This window comes from Hakea prostrata, chromosome 4 (genome assembly GCF_041222555.1).
Source record: "Hakea prostrata isolate BN-2017 chromosome 4, UWA_Hpros_2, whole genome shotgun sequence".
Lineage (NCBI taxonomy): Eukaryota > Viridiplantae > Streptophyta > Magnoliopsida > Proteales > Proteaceae > Hakea > Hakea prostrata.
The window spans coordinates 16,800,082-16,818,899 of NC_142603.1; the positions used below are offsets into that span (position 1 = coordinate 16,800,082).

The 18,818-nt window shown below is 36.7% G+C and overlaps 2 protein-coding genes across 2 annotated transcripts; both read right to left on the bottom strand.

Annotated features, from left to right (window-relative positions):
- Positions 1-9,490: 9,490 nt before the first annotated feature.
- On the bottom strand, positions 9,491-10,654 carry LOC149018227 (putative F-box protein At5g52610). Its single transcript, XM_089153861.1, has one exon. It carries the CDS (start codon positions 10,652-10,654, stop codon positions 9,491-9,493), a length of 1,164 nt encoding a protein of 387 aa, XP_089009987.1.
- Positions 10,655-13,882: 3,228 nt separating this feature from the next.
- On the bottom strand, positions 13,883-15,023 carry LOC149018228 (putative F-box protein At1g14315). Its single transcript, XM_089153862.1, has 2 exons — positions 14,704-15,023; positions 13,883-14,597 (listed from the first exon to the last, which is right to left on the bottom strand). The coding sequence occupies exons 1-2, from the start codon at positions 15,021-15,023 to the stop codon at positions 13,883-13,885; spliced, it is 1,035 nt and encodes a 344-aa protein (XP_089009988.1).
- Between the last annotated feature and the right edge of the window lie 3,795 nt (positions 15,024-18,818).

The window sequence follows — 18,818 nt, forward strand, 5'->3', positions numbered from 1 at the left end:
AATTGATTCACTGGATTCTTTAGATTTTGTGTTTATATTCACCCTGGTTCTAGTTTTAGATCCCTTACCCAATTTAATACATTATTTATCACTCTTTCTAGGCTTAGATGTTCATTCTTAAAAAGTTTTTGAGTTTCCCTCTCTCCACACAACAGATGCAATCCATCTTCTAGTATTGTTACAAAATCCATCTTTTGGTATTGTTCAAACTTGTGTCAGATAAGAAAGAGTTGCAGATATTAAAAATGGAGTTTTGTGTGAAATTCTCCATCCTCAACCCTAAGGGTTCTACTGCCTATATCATGCACACGTAACGAAAATGTGCCATAATGACTCTACACCATCACCACATATTTCACAATATGGAAAAAATTGTCGAGGTAATCATGCACGCACAAGACATCAAAAGAAAGATTTAAACTTAGGATGAATTGACAGTTTCCAAAAAAAAAAGTCCACCATTTAGTAGATTCATTTTACATGAAAAAATATTCAAATTCATCAATACTTGCCCTGCCAGCTTGGTAGAGAACTTGCCATTGTACAAAACTAGAGAAAACCAGCTCGATCTACTTATCTAGTTTTGCTATTCATTGTTATGCAAAGGTGGAGAAAATCAAAGGACCAACCTCATACTATATCAAATTTTCAATTTTTGCTTTTCATTATTATATCACTATTTAATAAATATATATTTCATTTTTTTTCATTAATGCACACAAAGGTTAGTCTTTTCCAACTAGATGAGGTCAACACACTACTACCAACGGTCACCAAATCCCAAGTTGTTAACAACCACCATTGTTCCACATGAATTAGCCCAGAAGAAATTTAGAGTCAAAAGAAGACAATGGAAAAGGAAGAAGGTTTTGAAGAACAACTAGATGGTTTTATATGTTTTAGGGCAGATTTGAACAGTGTGACTGGAATTACTTATGGTTGTATATTTTAATTGATAATGTGTTTAAGTTCAACAGATTAAACAAACAACAACGGCACAACCCCTTTAAAAAAACAGAAAGGGAAAGAAAGAAAAAGCCATATGTCACTTGAAGGTTTTCTTTTGGGGAAAATTGCAACATTGGTTACATTTGGGTTTACAATTACAAAAGTAAACATTATAAAAATATCTCTAGATCATGATACCAACACTCTTGCTTTGAATTTGTTTTAAGATGGTGCAAATAGTAAATCTAGACCTTCTACCTGCTAGTTATGTGTTCGTTTCACTCTTTTCCATCACACATTAAGAGGAGGCTCATCTCTGAATTCTAACGTGAAAAATCGAAGGTAAACCCATCTAAGATACTTTGAAGCTCATAGATGAGAATACACTTTGGAGCAGAATGAACCATCAGGTCCTGATGATCGTTCTCATTACTTTTTTAAGACTCCAGCTTCATTTCCAACGAGAGATAGATAGACATTAGTATAAAGAGGAAACTTAGTAACTGGAGAACTAAAATAGCTACTATCAAATGAATCAAAGTCCATTGAAGCTCTCTTTCCAAATGTAGAGCTCATGATTTCATCATGGATCAAATAGATAGTCATGTGACTCAAAATCTATTTCGCAAAGCAAGAATATCAAGAGAAGAACAATTCAGATCATCATGGTGAGAACTAATCGCTTCCCAGGCACGTTTAAAGATACATATACAAACCTCTGTATCCAATTGACTGAACCACCATTCATCTGTGTCTTCTGGCATTTCATCATCTGAATCATTAGCCAACAAAGGTTTACACTTCCAGTTCTTTCTAGTCATCAGAATTTTCTTGGTTCGATGAATCAGACATGGATTATTTTTCATTTATTTCAAATCAATGCAGACCAAAATTGGTCAAAATCTGGAATTATAAAGATTGCTATAATCTTTGATATTTGGAGCTTCTGAACCAAATTTCTCTTTTCAATTTATTGCCTTTTTTGTATCAAGTCTCATTCTCTGTTATGCCTATTTAAAAGAAATAATACAATAATTCATTCTTTGTCAAAAATAAAAAATTATTAAAAAATGATAATAAATATTGATTTTTTTAAAAAAAGCCTAATAATTAAATTAATTATAAGAAAATTCAATTATATTTGTCAATTAACATAACTCTGTAAACGAAAAATAACTGTGTACAATAAAAGGAAGAAATGATGGAAAACATAAAATTATATAACAAAAAAGTTACTTCAGAAGTCATCAATTACATCTGAAAATCTTGTTATACTGAAGAAACAAAGTGAAACCCAGAGCTCATACTTACGCAAACATGGAACTTTCTAAGGTTAGGAGCTTGGGCCAGCTTCGGCTTCAATTTTTCTGAGCATGTCAGTTGGCAACCTTCCTCCACTTGCAATAAAGAATATCCACTTAAAGATTAAGTTTCCCTAAGAAATTGCAAAGCAAGTGGATTTTCAACATAAAAACAGTCACCACCAAAGAACTTGGACCAAAGCAACTACAGAACACCACAAATCTAAGGTTGTCATTACTGTCCTGTTTATTGCAGGTCCAAAATTTCTCTACTATTTCTTATGTTCCTCGCCAAGCACAATACCATTGATAAAGGAAAACATCTCATTATGGTTCAAGAAAAACCAGATTCTTACCACTTCTAAGTCGTTTGTTTTGTTAGAAATTAATGGAGATTGAATCAAAGTTTACTCTGCTTATTCACAGACTCAATGAAAAATCCATAGTTTCTAACAAATCAAGGTCCTCTGTCCTACGTACAATTACCAAGATGATAACGATGATAACGATTAGCACCCTTAAACTGTTACACTCCCTTATGAAATAAAACAAACTAACAGAGAAGCTAGAACTTCTTGTTATAGTTCATTAAGACAACCCAGAAATGTAATCACGAGTTTTGATCTGGACTGTAAAGAAAAATCCCAAAAAATGCACTGCACTTTTCTTTACTTGAGTGCACTTCTCCAAGGGCTTTTGGCTAATTTCCTCCCTGACACTCATGTCCATCACTTAATAACATCTAGTGACCCTTCAGATTTGAAGCCTTTTGTTCCTTGGAGGCTACATATCAGAAGTGTGTTTCTTCATCTTGGCCTTCTTCCTCCAGTGGCTCCCATTCTTTTTCTCTGGCGACAAAGTTAAGTTTCCTTCAGTCGTCCCTCAATTATTGGAACTTAACTGAGGTGGGAAACCTTCATTCCAAGAAAAAGAAAGTTAATTGAGAAAACACTATGACATCGCATTAGCCCGAAGGGATGGTTCTTGTGAAATAAAGGAGAAAGGTTTGCTAGCTGAGCTGCGACTCACTCTTAACCAAAATCAAAGCCCTTTGGCATCAGAAATCAAGAGCTTATTGGATTTCTAGGGAAGAACGGAATTCTAGATATTTCCATTTGTCCACCATGAAAAGGAGAGTAAGAAATAAGATTAGAGTGCTTCATCCTGATGGGGTGTATGTGACAGAATTTCAGCAAATTGCTGAATGTTTTAGTAAACATTTTAAGGAGGTTTATAAATCCTCTAATTCTATTCTCATTGATTCCTAATTTGATCCCATTAGAGGAAGAATTAAAGATGCCAGATAGTGTTAATCTCTTGGCACCAGTCTCAAAGGATGAAATTAAAAGAAGTTTTTTCAGTATAAATGGTAAGAAAGCCCCTTCTGTCAAGCCTCTTGGGAGACTATCTCGGTGGAAGTGACAACTTTGTGAAAGATTTCTTTGAATCTGGGGCCTTTAATTCCTCCATTAATCAAACTTTTATATCTCCCATTCCGAAGGTGGAGGTTACCTACTAACTCTGTAGGAGATCACAGACCTATTAGTTTTTGCAATGTTTGTTATACTAAATCCTTTATTACCAAATTTTATTTCCTTTAATCAAAATGGTTTTATCAAGGGCGTCACTTCAACAGCACATAAAGGGAAAGAAGGGGGTTATGGCTGTCAAACTTGACATGAGTAAAACCTATGATAGGCTGGAATGGAAATTCATTGAGTCTACTCTTTATAGCTATGGGTTCCCAAAGAGATGAATAAAATGGGTTGTGTTTTGATAGGGTGACCCCCTTGCATCCTATATTTTTGTTCTCTGTGCTGAACTTTTTGTCTTCTCACCTTAAGTTGGCTAGATCAAGAAAGCATCTCTCGGGAATTAAATTCTCAAGAGGGGGTGAAAGTTAAACCCAACTAGCCTCCACAGATGACTTGATCCTGTTTGGTCAGGCTAAAAGAAAAGAGGTTGTAGCCTTCTAGAACATGATACAAGAGTATTGTACCTTCTCCGGACAGCAGCTCAATGTGCGAAAAACATGAGCCCATTATGGCCCTAGTACCCCATCTGCAATGAAAAGGGAACTCTCTATTTTAATATCTTCTAAATTAGATATCTACCTTGGAATTCCTTTGATTGGAGGAGTTGAAAAGCATTGTGAGTCTTTAATTCTAAGAGTCAATTCAAACTCCAAAGTTGGAAGGGCCAAATGGTTGAGTCTAGCTGGTAAATCCATCTTGATACAACCTACTTTAAATGCAATGCCCTCTCACTTTATGTCTTGCTTTAAGCTTTACCACCTCTACTTTAAAGGAACTTGAAGCAGCCTCAAAATATTTCTTTTGGTCAAAAGGGGGAAGGATACTTCATTCATACTATATCCTGGAAAACTATATGTTTCCCCAAAAGAAGTGGTGGTTTGAATTTTAAATTGATGGAGCATCTGAACCAGGGTCTTTTGGCCATAAAAGCTTGGGAGCTTTGAATCCAGAAAAATCCCTTCTGCCTCTTGGGGATAGAAATCCATGATCTTTGCAAGAGACTTATTATGGAAGGGTTTATTCAAACAGGTTGGTGATGGTATGTCTATTGATTCTTGGATTCCAGGGGTTTTGCCTTTCTGCTCCTTTTCCTTTACCCAGTAATGCTCCATCCATGCTGATTTTATTTCAAATGATGAATATATATGGTCAAGCACATCATCTGGATCATTTACCGTTGCTTCAGCATACAGGCTTTCACTAACACATTTGACTTCAGTAGAAAAACAATATGGTTAAAGATGTGGCATCTACCTCTTGTGCCCAAAATCCTTACCTTCTTATTATGGAAGCTCCTTCTCAAAAGCTACCAGTGGGAGACCTCTTGACCAAAAAAGGTTGCATTAATGTTTCACCATTTGCCTTGATCATCTTTTTCCCAGATGTAGAACTGCTGTACAGTTGTGGAACTTAGTTCAGAATCTTCTTTGGACCTCAACAGAGAGCTTGCATAAACAGGTTTGGAATATTATAAAAAAGCTGGTTCACTTCACTTGAATCTCTTATGGGTCTAATGGATTGATTACACCTCTGCAGCACATCAGAAACCTCCTAACAATGCCTCTCATATGCTTAAAAGGGCAGCTCAACTATCCTTGGACTCCACGCTTCCAGACTGCAAAAACATGGAGAATCAAGCATACAGTGCAGGATATTTTGACTTTGTAATACATTTGTACAAGATACTTCCCCTCCCCCTCCCCCCTCCTCCCTTTTTCTATGCTGGCCAATGTTAGTTGACAGTTTAGGTTGTATGTTTCCTCGAGGTTTTAAATTTTAACGAATACAACGAATATATAATTATCAAAAAAAAAATCCTACTTGAGTTTTTAGGACACCATACCATCATTTCCTCTTATGATAGGAAAACCAAAGAAAATCCTTTTCAACTCTCACTGCTCATACCCTTTTCATCTCTCTTTCTCTCTATACCATGGCTGCTTTCTTTCATGGGTTCCAGATCCTCTCTCTCTCACGGTCACACAGAGATTAAAACCAGTACCTAACGGGTATATGAGTTAAAAGGTGAACAATCAAGTGTTTCTCTATCACTTTTGATGGTAAGTGTGTGGAGCGAATGACAGAAGTAGTGTTGTATTGTTGCTGTTCAGATTTTAATGGTAAATTGTTACTACTCATTTCTGGGAGAGACAACTGCTGTCTGCAGGGCTTACCAATGCTGAATGCCCTAGGGAATGAAAGCTTTTTTTCAGTCGTATGTGAGCTTTGCTACCCTTCTTGTTTATGTAAAAGGGCAAGGAGATATAATGATTAGAATAGGATGGCAATCTTTTGCAAGAATCTTTCCACCCTCTAAACTCTCCTTAAATAACCTTTCCTTTATCATACTCTCCCTCTTCTGGGCACCACTACTTCCATTAATATCTTTTAATTTAAAGCCTCATATACACTGAGGAGAAAGATATTGTAAACTTTTACTACCTTCACTTCTCCTTTCTCTTTGTTTCTTTTCTATTAACCTTCACTAGGATGAGTGACAATCAATGCATACTGGTTCATACTTATCACCAGAAAGGGGAAAAGAAAAATAAAACCCCAAAGAACAATTTGGTTGCACAGAAATTTTAAGCCATGTTTGGTTTGAAATCATCATAATATTAACATGTTTGGTTTGTCAAATCATCATAATATTTATTCAGGCTGATTAACAAACAGCAATTTGGCAGAGGAAAACCTGGAACATTAAACTTTAACTTCTGCAGCATATTGGCTATGGTATAAAGACGCATAAGCAACCATCGGAATTGGCTTATCATGGAGTAGCTGGGGAATGAATGACAACAGACCAGTTTGAAGAGGCCAGAAAAACAGGGACTTTGAAACAGTAGGATTAAGAATGGGAATTCAGAACAACAATATCTGTGGAATCCCCTCTTCCAGCAAAAGAGACCCCAGATTACAAAAAGAACTGAAGGCTATAAACAAATGGGAAGTGGAACTGCTTCTCACTTTTAGATTTTGAAGTCGGAAGAAATCAGCCAGAAAATTCGAAGAATATGAAGTGGCTTCCCCAAGGAGGACAAGGAGTGATAAGTGGAAACACGGGTAATTAAAACTCTTCTCCCATTTGTGAAAGAAAAGAGGATCAGGGAGAAAGGGGAGTAGATTGTCTCAGTCCAGTCCACATTTACAGCAAGAAATCCCTGAGGAGAACTTTTGACAACGCCAAACAGTCCCAGGTTCAATCCAAATGGAAGGGTTGGCAACGATAGGGTTGGGCAAATGATTTTCTGGTGGGTTCCCGGCAGTTAACTGCATCAGGTCTGAACCCTTAACGAGGAGGGAAGGGTACAGGATTCAACTGTAAGTTGGAGAAGCTTGTGAAGGCCGCCTGCAAAGTACATATGGAGGACTCTTGCACTTAGTGGCCTTCTTCTCGTCAAGAGGCCACTCAAGATTATAACTTCTCAATAAGAAGATGTAAGAATGAAAGCAGATGAAGCAGGCACTTCTCTCACTCTAGAGGTAATGGCAGAGGTATTAATCTGAATCTCCTCCAATCATGAAATTTCAATTGTATGAAGGAAATTGTTCAACTTAAGCAATCACTGATCCTTAATTCATCAAAGCCATCCTTGATTACTCTTTCAATTAACCCCCCCCACACACAAAAAAAAAAACAAAAAAAGAAGTGGTTTGCATGAGCATAAAATGAATGTTTCTGAATAACTTCCAGTTAATCATTATAAGATTCTTGTAATTTAAGTTGACCAGAATATACAAAATTTTAGCCTGCTAGATAGATCTCAAAAGAGGAAGTGCTTGCTGTTTACATAGGCTAGCTCTTCTTCCATTAATGCAGCTTTTCAATCAATTACACAGAATCAATGAAGACTTCATAATTCAAATTGTTGGGATATGTCTCAATAGGACTTCATAGTGAGGGAATGCAGAGCAACCAGTCTCCAACTCAGCAAACATAAGCCTTGGGTGTTCTAAAAGATCCTATAGTCCCAATCAAATTGATTTTAACTGCTATATTAGACTTGGTTATACATAGATGCACCAGGTGATGCAGCTTGATCCAGTGACAGAGATGGAGAGTTCTTGTTTTACCTGAAGTTTTTGGTGTTGGTGAAGGTGAAGCTATCAGGCAGACGGTTTAAACTCTGATAGCTGGTGAAGCATGGAGATTCTATTGGTATTGAGTTTCATTTCTCACGATTGAGAAATTTGAGATGTAATCTATTAAATCCGGTAGGAGAAATAATTCTATTTACAGGTTCAATTTACAGTTCCATGAGGAAGCCAGAGGACTTCAGGATACATTGATGGAGGTTCAACTGGAATTAAGTTTGGGGAGGCAGATGGGCCGAAGTGCAAAAGTATAGTACAACAATCAACCCTTCTCTCTGCTCTGTGGGTGTGGGGTTGGTTTGGTACTGGAATATTTTTTGGTGTTACTCCACCTCGCCCGGTTGGGGTTCTTTGTGTCGTTTGGGCCCCCTTCTACTCTTTTTTTGTTGTGTCTGTTTTCTCTTGTTCTTTGGACGGATTCGCAAATGGGGGAGAGGGGGGGGGAAAGTATGAAAAGCCTTGTTCCTTTGAGTATGGTGGTTATGGAAGCTAGGAATGACGAATCATGGTGATAGGAGTTGGACACCACAAGAGTAGTTGAGAGGCGTTTACTCTATGCAGGTTTTGGGACAATCAAAAATTAGCCAATCCAACTTCAGACTTGAGGGTTGATGGAAGGAACAGTTCGGCAGCTTGGGAACCACCCCCTTTTGGGTTTGTGAAGATCAATACCGTGCATCATGGGTTGGAGAACCAAGGAAGGGGTGCGGGTATTATTATCCGAGATGCTGAAGGCAAACTGTTGAATGCTTCATCGATACCGGGCCATTACAATTCTGCTGAAGAAGGAGAAATTATCGCTTTTAGAGCAGGATTATTGGAGGCGCTTGCCAGTGGATATGAGTCAATCTTTATTGAATCCGGGCTAATCGGTCCTTGATGGTGAAATCCAACCCCCAATGGTAGTGGAGCCCTTGATCCAAGATATTCATTACCTAATGGATAACTTCATACATTGTATCCTTGCTTTTATCCCTAGGAGGTCTAATGTAATTGCAGATCTCTTAGCCAAGAAGGCCCTTTCGGTTTCGGGCCCGAAAGAATGGCCAACTCCCCACTCCCTGCCCGCAGTGAATAAAGTTGTTGTTTACCAAAAAAAAAAAATCGCTGACAAGAGATGTTTTCAGTCTTGTGGGATATGGGGAATTTGATTAAAATTTAACTCAAGACATGTTTCTTAGCTCGTGATTTGGCAACTAGACCTAAATTAGCTAACAAGTAATGTATCATGGACATTGTTTTAGATATAGATATTTCTTGTTCTCATTAAAAAATAAAAAGCATGATTATGTACAGTGGATACCTTTTAATGCTCTATAACCAACATGATTGATTTCTATTGAATGTGTTAAAGGAGAAGTGTAAGGAAAGATATATAGGTACAGATATAGCACTGAATAGAGGTCATAATAAAGAAAGGATCTAAGAACTAAGCAGAAGCAATTTTGGAATCCCTACAAAATATTTATAGGAAAACACTATTATACCATAAATCAGTAATCTGAACTCCAAGTACAGATAATCATGGAAGGCAAAAAGTGAAATTTAAATATGAAGTTGTAGAAATAAATTTGGACTAATATGAAGCTAAGGGTATCCGAAGACAAATCAGAAGCTGATAAAGCTGTCGACATGAGCTAACATCAAAAGAGACTGACGCATCCCAAAATTCTTGTTCACCACCCTAAACTGCCCAGTAAACAGATTATACAATAGCAAATGTTTCTTTGCAGAACCAAAGAAGATTATCACAGGTCTAGGACGCTCTGTTATAAAAAACTTCTTGCAAAAAAAGAATTCATGAAGATCAAACTTCTCTACAATTGATCGAAAATTGATACTGAATTCCTTACTCCATGCTTGCTTCACAGCATCATTCAAAACCCACAAGTTCAGCTTAGCGAAAGAAACAGCAACCGCTAGACATAGAGAACCCTTCATCTTGTGTAGACTGTAACCCCATGAGATTTTGTGTTCGGATTGGAGTACCGGGTTATCGATTAAACTGAATTCTTCACTTGAAAGGTCCATCCGTAAGATGCAAGGTCTCGTCCATGGTGTTCTTTGTATCATCCAATATATTGCTCCATTGATTGTATGCACTGCAGGGGTTCTTGGATACATTGCTGGGGTTATCTCCCCAGATGTGACAGGAATATCCAATATTCTCCATGATCTACTCGTAATATTGCCATCACCGCCGCCGCCGTTTTTGTTGCCTAGGGTAAATATCGCACACTTGTACGAGATTTGATCTTTAAAGACGAGCAAAACTTTAAATTTCTGATTCAAACTGTCGTAACACAATGATGCTGGCGAATTACAATAGCCGTCCAAAAATTGAGGAAGCTTCGAATACCATTTGGTTAAGGGGTTGCAAACGTAGTATTCTCTTCTACCATCTGAAATAGTTCTTTCTAAGAGAAGGAGACCATTGCAGGAGGCTTTAAGCAACACCGCGTCCCCAACAATTTTTTCTACTTTGAAATCGAAATTGCTCACAACTCCTCTTTCTACATTTAAATCGACATAGAAAAACTTACCTGATTTTGCTCTTTGATAGATGATTCCACTTCCACGTGCATGAACCGATAGTTGGAGTTGAAATTTTGCAAACTGAGGATTCTCAATCAAGGTGAACCATTCCTTGCATGCACGCATGAACCTCAGAAGAGATTTCACTGGCAATCTCGCAAGTACCTCCCTAACAAGTTCTCGAGGGAAATAGGTATTGAGTTGATTTCTTCTACCAATTTGAATTCCCCGACCCATGATTATGTTTTATTCGTTGGGCTCTGCACTACCTACTCTATATATATAGGTAAAAGGTTTCGTAGTAAACAAGACTTCCTGTCGTATTCAAATACAAGACTTCCTATCATACTCAAATTTCAACTTATCAGTCCTTGAGATTTTTTTATTTTATTGTTATTATTATTAGTTTTAATTTATTTAAACTTGAACCTTCTAGGTAGTTTACACCCTAAATTGTCTATTTAGATTTTGGCCAAAATAAAAAGTGGGGAGGGGTATTTGAAACAAATTAAGGGAGTTGATCACTTGATCTCTTGCCGCATACAATGCTAAGTTATCCGCCATATTATTGCCTTCTTGCAACGTGTACTAAAATCTTAAGGATTCAAAGCATACACTCAAATCCAAAACATCTAAAAAATAATCTTTCATTCGGCCCTAAAGAACTCGTGCAAGATTGGAGAAGGTCAAGGAACTGAGTTGGAGATTTATCATCAAAATAAAATGCTCTTTGAATATCTCTTGTTTCTGCTTTTTCTTATTGGAGCTTTTGATAATGCCTTTTTTCCAATGATGGGACTAGAAAAGAAAAAGAAGAAACACAGAGAGAGTGTTAAGAGATTAGGAATATCATTCTTCGTTACTTGTAATTGTCTTATCCTCGAACATTTATAGTCTAGGATTAGTGACCGCCATAGCAACCCATACATGCCCTTACAATTACCCCTACAACTGACCATACTAACCCAATCTTTCTTTTCAACTAATAAGACCACCCTACCTTCTAACGAGGATCATAATACTGTTGTTCAACTTTTAATGGTAAATTATTACTACTCATTTCTGGGAGAGACACAATTGCTGTCCGCAGGGCCTAGGGAGTGATTCAGTCGTATGTGAGCTTACTACCCCTTTTGTTTTTGTAAAAGGGCCTAGGAGATAAGATGATTAGAATAGGATGGCATTCTTTTACAAGAATCTTTCCACCCATTTAAACTCTCTTTAGTTGACCTTTCCCTTATCATGCTCTCCCTCTTCTGGGCACCACTACTTCCATTAATATGTTTTAATTTAAAGCCTCATATACTCTTGAGGAGAAAGATAATGTAATTTTTACTACCTTCACTTCTCCTTTCTCTTTGTTTCTTTTCTGTCAACCTTCACTAGGATGAGTAACAATCAATGCAGATAGGACTTACTGGTTCGTACTGATCACCAGAAAAGGGGTGCCTGGGGGGGGGGGGGGGGGGACACCAAAGAATTTCCACAGAAATTTCAAACCCTGTTTGGTTTGAAATCATCATAATATTAACATGTTTGGTTTCTCAAATCATCATAATATTTATTCTGAGAAATCATCATAATATTTATTCAGGCTGATTAACAAACAGCAATTTGGCAGATTCAAAGGTTAAAAGGAAAACCTGGAACATTAATTTTTAACTTCAGCGGCACACTGGCTCAAATATAAAGACCCATGAGCAACCAACTCCGAGTTGGCTAATTATGCAGTAGCTGGAGAATGAATGACAGCAGATCAGCATGAAGAGGCTAGAAAAACTGACTTTGAAACAGTAGGATTAAGAATGGGAATTCAGAACAACAATATCTGTGGTATCCCCCTCTTCCAGCAAAAAGAACTGAAGGCTATAAACAAATGGAAAGTGGGACTGTTTCTCACCTTTAGATTTTGATGTCAAAAGAAATCAACCTGAAAATTCGAATATGAGGTGGCTTCCCCGGAGAGGACAAGGAGCGATAAGTGGAAACACTGGAAACTAAAACTCTTCTCCCATTTGCGAAAGAAAAGAGGATCAGGGAGAAAGGGGAGTAGATTGTCTCAGTCCAGTCTCCATTTATGGCGAGAAATCCTTGAGGAGAATCTTTGAAAATGCCAAACAGTCCCAGGTTTAATCCAAATGGAAGGTTTGGTTGGGCAAATGATTTTTTGATGGGTTTCCAGCAGTTAACTGCATCATGTCTGAACCCTTTACGGGGAGGGAAGGGTACAGGATTCAGCTGTAAGTTGGAGAAGCTTGTGAAGGCCAGCAAAGTACATATGGAGGACTCTAGGACTTAGTGGCCTTCTTTTCGTCAAGAGGCCACTCAAGATTATAACTTATCAATAAGAAGATATAAGAATGGAAGCAGATGAAGCAGGCATTTCTCTCACTCTAGAGGTAATGGCAGAGGTATTAATCTGAATCTCCTCCAATCATGAAATTTCAATTGTATGAAAGAAATTGTTCAATGTAAGTAATCATGAAATTTCAATTGTATGAAGGAAATTGTTCAGAATGAAGGTCCTACTTCTATTAGGACTGCAAAATCTGGAGGAGCTGAGGGTGAAAGAAATTTGTTCTCTTTAGTGGTTCATGCAAATTTGGTGGATTATCCGTCGGCCAATGGGAATTTAAATAATTCCATTATTTAAATTCAGAGTTATCTGCTAATGAAGTTTTGGATTTGTGTAAGGATTCTTCTCCGAATCAGTCTTCTTCAACGACCATTTTGAAATTCAAAAAATCCTAGATGCGGGAAAAAGTTCTAAACTACTTGGAAACCCAAATTTGAAAAGTTATCAAGGGCCCGAAGATGAATTGGGGGTTAGTGGTTCGGCCAACAATTTTGAATTTAAAAAAATCTTAGATGCGGCTAAGAGTTCTAAATCAATTGGTAACTTTCCTCTAGGGAATTCACTAGTGGGACCCGCAGATAAGAATGAAGTTTGTGGTTCGACAAATACATGTGAATTTCAAAAAGTCCTTGATGCGGGTAAGAGTTCTATTCACATTGGTAACCTTCATTTGGGGAGTTCTCATGTGGGCCCAAGATGAATTTCAAGTTAGTAGTTTGACCAATATTTTTTAATTTAAAAAAAATCCTTAGATGCGGCTAAGAATTCTAAATCAGTCGGTGAATTTACTAGTGGGACCAGATAAGAATAAAGTTTGTGGTTCACCCAATTCATTTGAATTTCTAAAAGTCCTTGTTGCGGGTGAGAGTTCTTATCAAATTGGAAACATTTATTTGGGGTGTTCAATTGGTGGGACCCAAAGCTAAAAAGATAATTAGAAATTCGGCCAATTAAGAAAAGTGCAATTTATCGGAAAACATTACTATGTCATAAATCAGTAATCTGAACTCCAAGTACAGATAATCAGTGAAGGCAAAAAGTGCAATTTAAAGACAAAGTTGTAGAAACAAATTTGGATTAAGATGAAGTTAAGGGTATCTGAAGACAAATTAAAAGCTGATAAAGCTGTTGACATGAACAAACTTAGAACTAAACTTATGCATCCCAATATTGTTGTTCGCCACCTTAAAGTGCCCAGTAAACAGATCATACAATAGAAAACGTTTCTCTGCAGAACCAAAGAAGATTATCACAGGTCTGCTAGGATGCTCAGTCATAAAAATCGTCCTGTAAAAGAAAAATTTACGAAGATCAAACTTATCTATGATTGATCGAAAATTGATACTGAATTCCTTACTCCATGCTTGCTTCACAGCATCATTCAAAATCCACAAGTCCAGCTGAACGAGAGAAACAGAAACCGCTAGACATAGAGAACCCATCATCTTGTGTAGACTGTAACCCCATGAGAATATGTGTTCGGATTGGCCTACTGGGTTGTCGATTAAACTGAATTCTTCACTTGCAAGGTCCATCTGTAAGATGCAAGGTCTAGTCAATGGTTCTCTTATCATCATCCAATACATTGCTCCATTGATTGGATGCATTGTAGGGATTAGCAACCCAGATGTGACAGGAATATCCAATACTCTCCATGATCTACAGCTAATATCCAATTCTTTCTTGCCTAGTGTAAATACAGCACACTTGTACAAGATTCCATCTTTAAAGACGATGGAAACTTTAAATTTCTGAGTCAAACTGTCGTAACACAATGATGCTAGCTCCTTACCATGGCCATGGCCATGGCGAGAATTGAGGAAGCTTCGAATAACATTTGGTTAAGGGGTTGCAGACGGAGTATTCTCTTCTATTATCTGAAGTAGTTCTTCGTAAGAGAAGGAGACCATTGCAGGAGGCTATAAGTAACACGGCTTCCCCAACAATTTCTTCTACGTTGAAATCGAAATTGCTCACAACTCCTCTTTCTACATCTAAATCGATACAGGAAAACTTATATGATTCTTCTTTTCGATAGATGATTCCACTTTCACGTGCAGGAATTGATAGTTGGAGTTGAGATTTTGCAAACTGAGGATTCCCGATCAAGGTGAACCATTCCTTGCAGGCACACTTGAACCTCAGAAGAGATTTCACTGGCAATCTCACAAGAACCTCCCTAACAAGTTCTCGAGGGAAATAGGTTTTGAGTTGATTTCTTCTTCTACCAGTTTGAATTCCCTGATCCATGATTATGTTTAATTCGTTTGGCTCTGCAATACCTACTATATATACATAGGTAAAAGGTTTTGTAGTAAACAAGACTTCCTGTCGTACTCAAATTTCAACTTATTAGTCCTAGATTTTTTTATTTTATTACTATTAATATTAGTGTAATTTTATTTAAACTTGAACCTTCTACGTAGCTTACATCTTAATTCGTCTATTTAAATTGGCCAAAATAAAAAGTGGGGAGGGTTATTTGTGGCAAAAAAAAATTAAGGGAGTTGATCTTGTGCCCCATGCAATGCTTAAGTTATCAGCCGAATTATTGCCTTCTCCTCGTAACGTGTACTATAATGTTAAGGATTCAAAGCATACATGTACTCAAATCCAAAGCATCTTGGTCCAACAGATTCCTAGGTGGTCTTTTTGTTTTTCCTCTAGAGAGGCTAATTTTGTAGCCGATGCTCTAGCCAGGAGAGCGCAGTGGTTGGCAAGTAAGACAGTGTGGTCCGTTTCCGAGCCTTGACTTCTTGAGTTATATTCTCAAGACCTCTTGTGTTTTTTCTTGCCTTCTTGTTTTATGAAATTTCATCTTTTCACCCAAAAAAAAAAATCCAAAGCATCCAAAAAATAATCTTCATTCGTTCTTCAAGAACTTGTGCAAAATTGGAGAAGGTCAAGGAATTGGGTTGGAGCAAATTTATCATTAAAGGCCTCCTTTGAATATCTCTTGTTTCTACTATTTCCTATTGGAGCTTTCAAAAGGTGGAATCCCTTTAGAGAAAGAAAGGCATTTTTGGCAATGCCTTTTTTCCAATGGTTATAAAAATCGTTACCAAAAAATCATATTTAGTTTACCATCGGAGAAAATAGATAGTTGATGACTTGATGGCACCTCTAGATAAGTGTGGGAAATATTGGTGAAAATGCATATTATTACAGATATTTTATAATAGACCTACCTAGGTCGACCAAAGAAGAATTGGACTGATCAAACCTTAGTTGGACCACGAATAAAACAAAGGCACTAAGCAAGGTGTACAATTTGAATCACATTTAACCTCCTTAAAGATAGGCACAAGTCGGGTATTTTGTATTACTCTTAGAGTCCAAGTCGGACTCCACAACTACAATCCAAATAATACTCTCTTGGCAGATAAGATTCCTCTCTCAGGAAGTTAGCAACAATTATAGAGTACTATTCGAACTCCATTACTGCACAATTAAGGTAACCTCTTCTAGGATCTATAAATACCCACATATTCATCATTATGAGGTATGCACTCTTGAATTATTTAATTGATTGAGATATTGAGGTTGATCCTTCTGTTCATTCTGAACTAGCTTGTTCGTCGGAGACGAAACTCGACCACACCTGTTGAGCATGTTTTTATGTTTTTTCAGGTTCGAGCGATCGTATTGAAAGGACCGAATTCTGCAACAATACATATATTCGACAATGTTTATTACAAAGTGTCGCAAAAATGTATATATAATCTAGTGTGACTGTATACATTAGGTATTGTTATTGAAGTTTAATGGGCAACATCTAGTGCATCTTCCATCATTATTTAAGTTGGTTGCTTTTCATTTTTCAACCAAAGACATTGTAATCCTATGACTTTACTAAGATCACGTAGTTTACAAGCGGGAAGATAAGTATTCTGTTTTATGAAAAGTTAGAGCTAAGCTGCCATGTTTTTATGGTACAAGGGACTATTGCTTAAAAGGGTCTATTTGGTTATATGAGTCTGGAGATTTTAAATATTTAGAGATTTCAAACTATAGATTTCAAATATATAGAGTCATAATTCAAACAATTAATTGTTTGGTTGTGGAATGAAATCTGTGGATTTATCCTAAAAAACTATTTGGTCTACGTGATTTGTGTGAATGCGCAAATGTTTAGCACTTTTATAGTAGAGGTGAAATTTCTAAATTTCGCCTCATACCCATAAATATACAGATTCACATTTTCAGTATAAAAAGATGTATCTCTATATTTCATGAATCTAGGGATTTTCACAATCAAATGGGTATAAATCTCACATTCATGAATCCAAAGATTTGAAATCTCTAGATTCATGTAATCAAACAGACCCTAAGGGAGCTTCAGGTCTTCTAGTTGAGTATTCATACCCTTGGGGCCAGTCTCACCGGGTGTTTATTGCTTTTGCTTCTTCAAATTTTTTTTTGGCGGGGGGGGGTTTGTTTAGATATCAAATGCACTATAAAATCCACTCATTTCCATGTAGTAATTTTGCAGGGAAAAGGTACATTCGACTTGCCAAAGTTATTAGATACATGAGCTATTTATGGTCATGATAATGAAGAGCCAACTAAAGTGTTGATAAACCTTCTTCAGGACTAGGACTACTTTGGTTAGATCCAATGTATTTTATATATACCAGTTAGTTTTGGTAGAATGTAAGATGATCTTTGGTAAAGTAAGGTATTTCATAACAGAGAGTGCAATTGATCTCTATCGGGTGTCAATGTCCAATAATTTCTTATATCTAGCAAAGAGGCATTCAAATATTTCATTGAAAGAGAAAGCAAAAATAATTCATAATTTTTTTATCTCTTTCAGCATTAGTAGTTGCTCTAAAAGAGTTTCTCAAGAGTTTTTTTAACTTGTTTTTAAAGATGGTTTTATTTATTAAAATGATGCCCATTTTTGGAATTATCAAACAAGATTTTAAGTCCATTTTGCCATAGGCACTTGCCTATTCTATTATTATCAAACAAGATTTGAAGAGCTAGAGATGAGAAATACGCACAAGTACGCCATAAATGATTTTCTCACCCATTATGGGGAGAAAAACTAAGAATTGTTGCCAAACAACCTCAGATCTACTAGTGATATGACTATATATTTGGCGACTCTTTTATATTCATGTCTAACCGTGGGTAACCAATAATATTGGCATTCGTTGAAATTGGGGGGGGGGGGGTCATCGGCAAAGGGAGGGGGTGGGGTGATTTGGGTGGTGGTGGGAGGTTTTTGGCAATGAGTAGGAAGAAAATGGGGGAAGGGAGAATCTTTCACCCTCCCCCTATAAGAATTGGATATGAAGGATAATTAGACATAACACACTCCCTTAAGGGCATTAAAGTCATTTTCAATTCAAATTTTAAATTACTTAACGGAATGTTTAACCGTGGGTAAGTTGGTAACCAATAATATTGGCATTCGTTGAAATTGGGTCACTAGTTATTTTTTTCACTTAAAAAATGAGCTTAGAGTTTCACCCTACTTAAAAGATCACGTTAAAAATACTCAAAAAAAAAAAAAAAAAAAAAAAGATAGATATAGGACCTCACAGTGTAATATATCAGTTTGGGTTTTAACAAAGGTCCGGGGCGCCCCATTTTATGAAGAAAAAAAATTCCATTAAATTTTCCCCTTTTTTTCCACTTTTTTTTCTACATGTGAAATATTATCATTATTGGTCCCCTTTAATATTAAAAATAGTTTTTACGGGTAAAGATAACGAATGTAAATGACATTCTCAGTTCGTATTCAAAGATTATAATTAAACCCTTATATGAGAGAAGTGATTAAATCCCAATTAAAAATTAAAATTTTTTTAATAGTAAAAGAAAACTTCATTAAAGTTCATCAAAGCAGTTACACATGTGACCAAAGTCACTTTAGTTCGACTACTATTAGTATTGTCCATTGCCTACTATTTCCATATTCTACCTTGCTCTATCTAGAAGTTTGTTATATACTCCTACACATAATAAGAGAAGGGATGGGATTTTTTATTTGTAGTTGCTGGCTACTGCCAAAGTTATAGATCGTGCCACATCATC